Source organism: Phyllostomus discolor, chromosome 8 (assembly GCF_004126475.2).
Source record: "Phyllostomus discolor isolate MPI-MPIP mPhyDis1 chromosome 8, mPhyDis1.pri.v3, whole genome shotgun sequence".
In the NCBI taxonomy this organism is placed as follows: Eukaryota; Metazoa; Chordata; class Mammalia; order Chiroptera; family Phyllostomidae; genus Phyllostomus; species Phyllostomus discolor.
The window spans coordinates 13,058,762-13,071,097 of record NC_040910.2 but is presented as its reverse complement, the minus strand read 5'-3'; the positions used below and the strand labels follow the sequence as shown (position 1 = coordinate 13,071,097).

Here is a 12,336-nt window from a genome sequence, read left to right as displayed (position 1 = left end):
CCTTGGTCGCTACCTGAGAAGCACCCTGGTAGCCTTGCCGCTAGGAGGGAAGCTTCCTGATTTTCTCTCCCCCTGGATGCAGGACCGTATTCTCAGTTTCTTAAGTTGTCCTGGTTTTCTTCCAAGGCAAAACAGTAGGGTAATAATGAAGATGTATCTCTCCATCTCCTTTCACATAATTTCTGAATTTCCTCTGGAACCCACTGTTATTAGAAAGTGTATGAATGCTTTGTCTAGATTTAATCACAAGAAAAATCTTTCCCACTCAGAAAAGTTAGTTCTAACTCTCTCTTCCTAATACAATTTTACTGTATTTGCCAGCAATGACCAAATTTGATTGTTAGAGGCTGTTCTTATTAACCACTTTCTATTAGAAATACTTCTTTATCAAGAGATGAAAATCCCTTTAAAAACTTTGCCAAAGATGTAACCACTTAACATTATTTACAAAGCTTTCACTAGCTTTGAAAAGTTGTGGAAATGCAAAGAAAAGGTAGCTAACTGAAAATGTCTTTGGAGATTGTGCTATTTAATGGATTGGAAACAATTTTGTGTGCTACTTCTCTAGTTGATCAGGTGTTAGAAAAGTTTCAGCACTGATGACAAGTCTAGTCAACTTCTTGAATTAATTCAATGTTTTAAATTGATTTAATTGGGTTTGTGTAATATCATATGAAATTATTCTCTGACCACTTACACTGGGTTAGATTTAGACATACAGACAGGAGCTTCATGTTGAAAAATCTGTTTGTTTTATTTAATTTCTTACAGTGGCTTTGGTTTTAATAATCGCCTAACATGAACAGCTGCATTGAGGTTCTTACAGTAAATATTTTTAAAGTAAATACCTGTTAGTAAATAACTCCTGCATTTTACTCTGCTGACGCATGTGAAAATCTTTCTTTCTGAGGTCATGAGAAAGAATCTCCATGAATTCTAAATCGGCGTGAGGCTGCCTCTTTTCAACTTGTTTTGTTGGCAAAATTGATGACATGAGTGTAGATAATAATTATCTAGTCAATATGGAAGAGATTGCCACTAAAATGTCTGTTATTTGCTTGATTTTACTTGTCAATGATTGAGTGCTTTAAAGGTTGATTTTTCTGAAACGTTACTAAACAATTTAATTCCAAAGGAATATTGAGACTTCATGACAATCTGTACGAAGAAATAGGCTAATATAGCACTCCTCTCCTTTGGCTGCTGAAGATGGCGTGCCGCTTCTCCTTTTCTCCGTTTCTGCGGCAGATGCTCCCAACAGCTGGGGCTCTGAGATTAGTTTGTCCAAAATACAAAAGCGTGCCATCCACCCCGAGCACTAAGTTGACCCAGTTTTGTGGCTTCTAGTAATTATACTATTCTCTATAACACGTAATTTAATTTCAGCATTACCACACTGATGGGTTTGTGGCTAAATCTGCTTACCCTCATTCAAAAACTTGTTTAAAGAAAAATAAACTTCTGAGCCTTAATATTCTGTTTCATTCTAGCAAAGAGCAGAATAGGAAAACTATTCTTATTACTTAGCCATATTGCAAACCCATTTTTTAGTTGAACTACATTTCTGTATCAGACATTTCAGCATTCAAGTGACCTAACTCATTCCTTTCTTTGTGTTGTAAATATAAATCAAATTTTAAATTCTATTTCCGTTCTTAAGCTCGGAGAACATTTGCTATACCTTATTAAGATAACATGTTTATGTCACATGAACACAGTAGATGATCCACATTAATCCATAATAATTTTTCAATAATTTTATAGATTATGAAAACAATAGCACTGATTCACAGTGATATTTATGTCGGGCATTCCAATAATAAATTATATTTATAAACTGAAAAAATATGATTTCTCTATAACTCATTATTCCCAAAGATTGCATTTTGTGGTAAGATTTACACAAACCAGTTTCTGATAGGTTCTTTATGAACAGTTCACTGTCCGTTTGGTATCACACCTTTCTCTAATGATGTCTGGAGCAAATATGAATGCTTAATCTTGACAGAAGTATTGATAGAGCTGTTTATGTTACCATAACTAGTAGCAGTGGTCACAGATAGTTACAAAATATTACTGACCATGAGGACGAACCCATCTTGCCGACACCTCCACGAGCGCTGTGCGGTGATTTGTGGTCTCGGCATCTCTTGCCGGCTCTGTCCCCACCGTAGACGGGGCCGCTAAGGGGAATCATTTAGGCCGTGCATGACGCAGAGGTGCCTATGCAAATTGGTTTCCAAAAGAGATTCCGTTCAGTTCTCTGACGGCCTAGAATAATACTTTGTGAAACCACGGACCTGCTCTTATAAGAAGGAAATCAATCATTCTTGTTTCCAGAGGTAATTAGTTCTTATAGACAACTGGATACTAATCTATGATTTAACATTTCTAAAGCAACACCTTATAGTTTAGTTACCTAAATGAGTAAAATGTTCACTAAAATATGATCATTTATTTCCAAGTTTTGTGTAATAGACAGAATATATATGTATGTGTATATTCATATATATAGTTTCTCTATGTAGATATATAATATATATTATAGAGAGAGAGATTCAACTACAAAACGTTTTGTATAAGAAAGCATTATTCTTTCTTTTAAGATTTTATTTATTTATTTTTAGAGAGGGAAGGGAGGGAGAAAGAGAGAGAGAGAGAAACATCAATGTGAGGTTGCTGGGGGCCATGACCTGCCACCCAGGTATGTGCCCTGACTGGGAATCGAACCTGTGACACTTTAGTTCACAGCCCGAGCTCAATCCACTGAGCTACGCCAGCCAGGGCTAGAAAGCATTATTCTTGTATCACATAATTGCTGAGCCTCATGAACACTGAATTATAATCAATTGTTTATATGTCTCCTTCTTAAATGTTTTCATAAACTTTATAAACTCCTAAAGGGCAAAGACAGTGTCATTTACACTATTGTATCCACCCAGTTAGCAGAGAACTTGCACATAAGAGTGCTCATTACTCACTTGTAGAGTAAATGACTTCGAAATTTGCCCTCAAATTACTATTCTTGTTTACCTTTTTATTTTAAACAAAGTATTTAAATTCAAGATAACTCTGCACTATGCCAGGTGCCTTTTCCCACACTAGAACCCATGAATTATTTTAAGGGTCTTGTTTCTCTCTCCCAGTCAGAACACCCAGTCATATTCTCTCTTCTTAGTGCCTATTTCCAGTTCCATAATCAGCTCGGAGGTGACTATTCAAGGCATCTCCAAATTATCACCAAACATAGAAAGCGGTAAAATTCAAGACAAACACAGAACATCAGAGATGACCAGGGCTAAGAACATGGTGCGTGAAGGCCTCCAGAAACTTCCAGAGAGCCAGTGCTGGCGATTTTAACTTCCTTTGATTATTCATATGCCCATTACAAAGGTCCTCGTTACACAGCAATAATTTTAGATTTTTCTCAGCAAATACGAGTAGAAGCAAACATTTCCCCCTTGTCCCAGCCTTTTTTTCTTCCCTAAGTCCCACATAGTGGGGTTGCTGGGTCTTGTTCACCTCTCAATGAAGAAGGGCCACGAGAAGCATGTGCTCTCGCCATCAGAAAGGGCAGGCAAAGACAGGGAGAGTTGGGCCAGCCCCCTGGGTGACAACTGAATTGTTCCATCATCTGTTTTTTTGATGGATGGGAACATTCCTGAACTTCTCCGGCCCATTTCACCCAAGAAAAATGTGCTGTGAATACATATTTGATGTTCAAGTCCACAAAAGGTGATTAAGCAAAGTTCATGACTGTCCATTAAAATGCACAAATGTTCCATTAAAGAAGAGAAACCCCAAATGAGATCTTTATGTGCATGCATATGCATGAAGTCCTGCCAAATTCTAGATTTTGCCACACGCGGTTAACACATTCACCTTCAGTCCCGTTTTATGGCACCTGACGTAGTGTTTCACCCGCGCTAGCTCAGTGTGCTTTTGCAGGGAGTGATTGTGGGAATAAGCAAATGGATAGATTTGCTGAATCAGCAGTTCATCCTTCAGCTCAACCCAGTGTTTTTAACAGAGATGTTTCACTTTTGTCCATGTAGTGATGATTTCTCCTCGGTTTTATGTGGGGTATCATCACCTCCCTTGGGTATTTTCCTGACTCTTATGATGCCAGCCTCAATGTCAGGTGTCTGGAAGTGCCCGTGATGGGAAATATGCAAAGCTTGCATGCACACACTTTAAAATTTTATGATTACATTGGAATCAAGTGCCCTTAAACTTTAACACATCTTAATGTGAATAGTCAGACATCATTTCCGAAATAGAAAATTTCGAGTCCCCAAAATTCATTTCACGTTTAAGAGAAATGCTTAGGTGCATTCAGGCAGGCTGTTGTTATATCAGGGTTCCTTCAGTTTTATGCAAAATCGATCCTGCAAATTGGTTGTGTGTAGCACACTGACTAATAATGTCCTATAATTCAACTAGTTGTGTAACTGTCTAATGGTGTACAGATAACACCCAATTACCAATTTAAAATGAAAAGCCTTAGTCAATCAATGGAAATGTTCTGTTATTAAACGATGCTTTATTTAATATGTTTTTACTGAATCAAAATCTTTAGCATGAGGTAGCATTTATTAGGGCGAACTTAGCCTGTGAGTTTGAGCTTAGTTCTAACTTTTATTTGAAGACGTGGTAATACTCCTTATAGTTGCATCTCAATTTGTTTTTGCTCCCAAAGAGCAGCTTACTCAGTCAGATGTTAATTAAGCATCAGTGGTGTGCAGCAACGCTGTAGGTCCTCGGAGGGAAACAAATTACATATAAAACGTGGTTGTTCTGACCTCAACAACCATATCGTCTAACTCAAGGGAATGGCCAGCACTCGTAAAGCAAGCTGAGATATTGAAAGTGATTCCCAAAGTAGCCATGGTTGTGTGACACAGAGAAAAAATGTTGCAATGTTCAGAGAGAAGTTTTAAGAAAGTTAGAGAAGATGAAAAATATACACCCTTTCCTTCTTTTATTCACTCATTCTTTCTTTCTTTTGTTTATCACCTGAGGGCTTGAGAATAAAAGGATTAATAAATAATAGGCACTCCTGCACAAAGCCCTTGGTCTATCAGAAGAAAAATGCTCTCAGCAGAGGAAGGGTAGTGCCAACAGAGGGTGGGACTCGAAAGGGGCAGGGTTTGGATTGATGGAAGAGAAGGAAGAAGGCATTCTAAGCGTATAAAGCAGATGGAAATACTAGTTTCTCCAAGCTCTCTTTGATGCCTCCAGTGTTCACCAACAAGCAGGCACGCAGCAGGGGCTTGGAAAATATATGTTAAGCTACTTAGTAGCCTGTTGCCAGGATAGCAAGACGACTAACACAGATGAAGGTTTTATCTGGAAGGCTGATGAGAAAGAAAGAGAATGTTCTAGGCTGATTCAAGGAGAGAGGCGCCTCTAGGCGGAGAGAAGAATGGGGACAGGCCACAGTACTTAGCCTGCACGTGATCGGAGGAGAGAGGACAGGAGCGTGCTGACCGATGCGGATGAATGTGGCACTCGGGCAGAGACCTGCTCGTGTGATAACTGATACGTAGGCCTGGGTCCACACCAGAGGCACGTGGACAGGTCAGTACGGGAGAAACAATGGCTGAGTATCTGAATCCACAGTGCGACCAGGGGCTGAATTTCAAGATAAAGCCAGCAGTGTGGATATTGAACAGGAAGGTCGGGGACTTTTACCTGTGTAAATAGGTGAGTGCAGCAGGATGATCAAGAGGAAGCAAAGGTTGGAAACCTCACTTAACTCTGATGGATGTCACGTGTCTGGCTATTTCTAGTGGATGTGTGTGTGTGTGTGTGTGTGTATAGGTGTGTGTGTATTACATAGCATGGACCCTACATATGCTGCTTTGTGCCATAGAGTATTTTAAGTGCAACTCCTTTCATCTGACAGTCTTGGTAAACACAGGGTCAGGGAAAAGAGCTGCCAGGCCATTAAGAGAACAAAGGCTTGCAATGTTGAGCTAGGCCAGCATAGTGCAAATCGTGCTCAATCAAAGATCAATTGAAACTTCTTTCTAAAGACGGCACTGGCCTTGTTAATCCACTGGCCAGTTCTAATCAGAGTCCTCTGGAACTGGCAATGACAAGTGGGAAACTGTGCAAGGAGATGCAGGTATGGCAGGGCTACTTTAGACACCAGTATCAGTGCTGGTTTAGTCTTCACCTTCTTGCTGATGAAAAAGTTGATCAGTTAAACAATGCTGAACTTTAAAAAAATTAACTACTGATTCAAACAGTCAAGATTTCTCCCTATGTTACCAAGATCATAAACGTGTAGCATGCTGGGGAAGCACCGTGACCTCTGCCCTCCGGGCTCCCTCCGCCAGGTGTGATGTCCCCCTGACCACTCACAGCTACATCCGTCAGGCTTTTGCATCTGTTGCTACTGAGCTTGACCTTCATCTGAGCTTAGGTTGTAACCCAGAAATAAATAAGAACCGAGATCAGCACCTGACTCAGAATGGACTGCTAGTTCCCCCACTGACTTTATGCCCTCATTGCCAAGAAAAAGATTACGGCTACTTCATCTCTAAGAAGCTGGGCTGTCTGAAGGCTCCATGAAGGTCAAGGACACCAGTTAGGCTCCATTTAATAAAGGTTAGTCTTTTAACCTACCGGCTTTCCATTATTCCTTTCGTACAGCAGGAGACACTGCAGAATAGTGGCTGCTGTTTTGAAAAGGCCCAGCAGTCTGTTTTTCTGACAGGTTGTGCTTGTGGTTTATTGCTTTGTTTTGATTCTGAACATCTCGTGTGACTGAGCAGCTGAACGGCGTCTGGAGGCTGTTCCCCTGGTCGGAGAGGGGAAGGCTTGGTAGCACCACGTATGCTGTTGTCCATCCTAATGCTTCCACGGTCTTCTCCCTGCTGACCCGCCCTTCCTCTTCCTCTTCGTGGGAACGGTCTGCAATACATTGTGTGACTTAGTTAGGGGAGAAAGTGGAGTAGGCCCCAGCCATGCCAGCAATCTAAGCAAAACGAATTTCCTCATGAACCAACCTTGTGAGTGATAATCATCAGAACAAGAATATATTTTTGCCGTTATTTTCCTTTGTGTGCATGTTTCCACAGAGACATTACAAACAGTGGAGGGAAAGCAGATACTCAAGGCTCCCTTCAGGAATCCTGACAACCCTGTTTTAGCTCCCCGGTTCCAAAATAATCATCTTGTACCCCAGTCTCCTAGGAATTGAACCATCATCTTCCCCCTTTGGAATCCACTCCCTGTTTCATATCCCAGTCACATGAATGGATTTGGAGCCTTGATACCGACATGCCTTGTGTTAATATCGGCCACTAATGTCCCACGATCCAAGCTGACTGACCCTTTAGCCAAGGGATTGCTCCATTTCCGGTTATGTGACACTCCTTATTTCAGACTTAAGGGTGTATTTGTGACCAGCTTGTCCTTTTGTAGGGGCATAGTGCAGAATCTGCCATTGGGCTCACTTTTAAATTTTAGACGACTGGAGCTGAATCCTGCTCCTGTGAGTGACACACTCCTATACTTGACCTTGGGCTCCGTCTCCTGACCTCTGTCTAGCTCTTCCTCAAGTTCTGGCTCTTCCACAAAGAGGAATTCCCACCACGTACCGCAATTTTGTGGGAAATCATGGGCTAAGAATCAAGTCTTTGGAGTCAAGTGGAATTTATAGTCTGGTTGTACCATTTAATGTTGAGTGTTATTCAACATCTCCTACCTGATGTCTCTTTATATCTAAAACTAAACTTATTTGATGGTGTTTGAGGTTAAATTAGTCTATGTTCCTATACCGGGTGATATACATAGCAGCCCTCAATGTATCTCTGAGTTGGAGTCATCTCTGTCTCCCTCCCTGGCTCCCTCCCTCTCTGCCTTTCTTCCAGGCCCTGTGCAGCATATTAAGGATACAGCTCCCGGATAATTCATAGTCTAGTATTAGAGACAGAAGTGCAAATCAAATCGATAGCTTTCGTCTACTTTGTCGACACCTTATAAGAGAAGGAAGCATGACCGGCAAAGTTCAGAGTCCTCTCACTCTCAGCTTGGCAGGACCTCCTCCCCAAAAAGTAAAGGACAGAATGGGTCCACTCGGGGGGCGCTGTTGAGTGTGGCTTCAATAACATACTTGATTGTGCATGAACTGTGTATTAGTACCACATAAGGAACTGCTCCACTTCTCATCTCCAACAAACACCCTCCCAGCTCATGTGTCCTCTAAGCATTCAATGGTTTAAATGTTTTCCTGCTGTTTGCCACATAGCCCCTTCCTATATGGTTGTTGACCTCGGTCAATAAACATGCTTCACTCTGCTCCTCGTTTCAAGGAAGATCGTTCTAGTGGCTGCAAAATTTACTTTTCCTATCAATGAAATCCTATAACTCAAGGTCCCAATAAAGGAAGAAGAGTAATATATAGGCGTAGAATGTAAAATTATCCTTTTAAACTGCCTTCTGTGCAGGCTGTTCAGAGACGTGATTCAGATCAGTTGATCCATCCCTTGTACTCCTTTACATAAGAAAGGCAGCGTGCAATACTGCTTGTTTTTTTTTAATTAAAACAAAAGTTCCTCTCACCTGAGCAATAAGAGGAGAGATGAAAATTCATCTTACATACAAGCTAATCTGGAAAATTAAGAGCAACCCTCTCTCCCTTTTTTCCTCAATAGCAGAGTTTATTCCCATTCGCTGGAGACCACACCTTATGAATTTCCATCTCCCAGAGTAGTCAGGTTCATAGAGACACGAAGTAGAATGGCGGCTGCCAGGGGCCAAGAGAGGGAAGGGCGAGTTCATGTTTAAAGGGCACAGAGCTTCCACTGGGGGAGATGAAAATGTTCTGTAGTTGAATGGTGGCAATAGTCACTCAACAACATGAATGTGCTTAATAGCCCAGAACCGCACACTTAAAATTGTTAAAATGGTAAGCTGTATGTATATCCTGTCAGAATTAAAAACAAAAACAAAAGTGTTTTTAATGCAAGTGGTGGACATATTTTAAAAACATTGGCGTGTCTTTTCTTTCTTACTAAATATCAATAAGGAAAATAGATATATCCAGTTTAAAATCTCCGGCTTTGGGCTCAATTATGGATTAACATTGTAGGGTAGTTTATCATTGCTTTATGACAGAGGAAAACAGGCAACCAAATGAAAAGACTTAAAACACTTAAATTTTACTTCATCCAGAGAAAGTGGGTTTCCTGTGTGCCCAGGGTCTGGCCAGATGGACGGGAAAACTGGGGCTAGTCCCTCGTCCCGCACTCGTATGACCGCTCCTCCGCCTCTCTAGAGTGGGTTCAGCCGGTGTTCCCTTATGTTGTTGGTTTTCTTTTTGTGCCATAAAAATGTGTATTGATACTCACGCTCTTTTCAGGATAGGGTGTGGGCCAACGTGGGGAAGAGCCTGAACTGCGTCATCGCTATGGTGGACAAGCTGATCGAAAATGATGGTGGCAGTGAAGACAGCGGTGGCAGCAAGAACGGGGAAAAGGACCCTTCGGTCGTGGACTCCATCGTAACTCACCCAGGGGGTAAGGAGTCGCTTCCTCCGATCGCTGATGGAGTAAACAGCGTGACAAAGTCATGATGAGATGAGAGAGAGACAGGGAGTCAGTGGTGCCTTTGATGAAAGTGCTGATGGCGTGCTTTTGCTGCCCTGGCTGGGATGATGGAAGGCTCTTTATCAAATTGCGTCTCCGCTGCATTGTCAGCACGGCTTGAAATGCTCATGTGTTTTTTTTTTTTTCTTTTGCCACATAACAACCTTCTCGAAAGAAGAACAGTGTTTTCTTTTAAAGAAGCTGACATAGTTTAATCTACTTTTATGCATTCCTCCAAAATTGTATTAGGAAGAAAAGCAAGCATCTGATCTTAAATCTCTTAGAAACTTCGAGAGATATCAGGATACAATATCTCAGAACGGGGCCTGAAAAGAATGCAGTATGACAGATAAAATGCTCTTTGCCTTATTCTGAGGATTATCTTTTGTGAATTATTTCAAAGGATTTAAGAAGGTTTGATTCCATGTAAGAATACTATGTTTGGCCCTGACCAGTGTGGCTCGAACCTGACCAGTGGGTTGGATGTCATTCTGCGAAGTGAAGGGTCACTGGTTTGATTTCTGGTCAATGCACATGCCTGGGTTGTGCATTCAGGCCCCAGTCAGCATGCTTGTGAGTGACAGCCCATCGACGTTTCTCTCCCTCTCTGTCCCCTTCCCTTCCCATCTCTCTAAAAAGAAATTAAACTCACATAAAAAGAATCACACATTTGTGCATTATTCCAAAGATGTATTAGGAAGTCTAGATTTTCACGGATACATGTACACACTCATACACACATGCATATATATGCACATACATGTGAGTATATCTGTGTGTGTCTATAGACAGAGAGATATATAGATAAATAATCGATAGGTATGGCTTAGCACAACTGACCAGCAAATGTGATCATCAAAATTTAACTATAGTTATGTCCCTCTAAATGGCTTTTTTTTGGTTGTTAAAATCTGTTTGCTAATTTGATTAGTTTTGATAGAAACACCAAGACTAGCACCATTTTTTTTAACGGTAGGGAGAGTTTCTATTAGAGTTGCTCCAGCCCTTCTGCCATATATCCTAAGTCTTTGGAGAGAAGAAACAGTGTTGTCCTGCCCTTTTCTTCCGCAGCCTGCTTTTCCTTTGATTTTAAGAAAATAAGTTATAAGAAAATACAGATACTTCTGAAGTTAAATTCATGTTTTTCCAACTTGTTTTCCTGACTTTTCATTACTCACATTTTTCATCGGGAGTTTAATTATGGGAACATCTATCTTTTATCACTTGAGTAACGGTAGAACCATTTCCCAAACCACTTTGGAATCGGGGGCTTCCTAAAGCCCTTTTCATTGCCAGTGTCCCTCATCTTCTGTGGTGCAGTGACATAGGTGGGGAGTTTGCACTAATGTTCTTCACGTCCGTACCAGCTTGGGCTACCTGCCTGTGGGGATTTCCATTTTTAGTGGCATCACTTTTATTAATGAACTTACTCCAATTTCATAACTAAATGAATCGAAATGTGTATTCCCCCTGCCCGGTTCCTAGGTTCAGCCATTTCCAAGGAACCCTGGTATCATATATTGGAAACGAGCATGTAGAAACCGACATTTAGGTGGATAGGGACATTTGGATGGCTCTTGTTAATGACAGGTACTCTCACCACCAGTACCAACAAGCATCCTTTTAACTGCAGGCTTCCCAGCCATTCTTATTTTCGCTGATTTCATACTACTTTGGATGGAAACCATCGTTTTGTAATTTCTGGTTATTTGTGAAGTTTGACATTATATAACTTAATATTTCATTTCAGGATGTTATTTATGATAATAAAATTGATTTCTCCAATAGCCCCAAATTTATCTCCAGCCCATCACTGGCATGGAAAAGGCATTTCATTTTTCTCTTTTTACAATTAATTAGTGAACTGAGTCAGTGAAGAATTTGCATTACCTATAATTTATTGGAATGTATGATGTGGTACATACTAACAGGCATTTGTTGCAACATCATTTATTAGTGACTTGTTTCCTCATGTTGTATGAGTTTTTTTCTCTTTAAATATTAAGCTCAGCAAATATTTCAGTCAACCTCTGGAGTTTTTATTCTGTCAATTTATGTTTAACATTGGGATACATTTGGAAATCTCATAGGTTAAGTCAACCCTTTGAAAGTTAGTTTTTCTTTCTCCATCACCACCCTCCATTTTTACATTTCAGCTGTAATTTGTGCTTGTTTTGCTGGTGTGGATCTCACATGGCTAAACAGGTGGTCTTCCGAATGTGTCTACCAGCATTCGTGTATGTTCCTCTCTAACCTGCAGACATTTTTTTTTCAAGTTGCAGACTTTCCTTTAATAGAGTATTTCATAATGTTTTTAATGTGTGGTTTTGAAGGTCGCTTGTTTTAGATCTAGGGTTTCACAATATATCTTCATAAACGTCTTTTCAAGATTAATACAAATAGCGCTGAGAGAAGCAAACCTTCTCTACTGTTCTGAACACGAGTAATAGAGTAACCGGTCCAGATGTTCATGACTGACATGTATTTATGTGTTTTCTCTGTGCATGAGGTTGTCCTCCTATTTTTCATACACTTAAACGTATTTGGAAGCATGTACTATATACATAACACCACATGCCTTCAATTTCAGAATAAGTTGAGGACTCAAGAATACAATCAGGAAATATTAGAATCATAGATTTTGATATACCCTTAGAGATTCTGTAATTAAACCACCTACATTGTGCAGAGAAGCTTACCCGCCGTGTCTCCGCCCATTTTCACCTGACCTGTGACA

General features: G+C 40.5%; 1 protein-coding gene across 2 annotated transcripts in view; it reads left to right on the top strand.

Annotated features, from left to right (window-relative positions):
- INPP4B (inositol polyphosphate-4-phosphatase type II B) overlaps positions 1-12,336 on the top strand; it is a 517,613-nt gene that overhangs the window by 437,127 nt on the left and 68,150 nt on the right. For both annotated transcript variants that reach the window (XM_028521081.2, XM_028521080.1), the window contains one exon: positions 9,374-9,530. In XM_028521081.2, the coding sequence (XP_028376882.1) occupies positions 9,374-9,530 (157 nt within the window). The remainder of the gene's footprint in view (positions 1-9,373; positions 9,531-12,336) is intronic.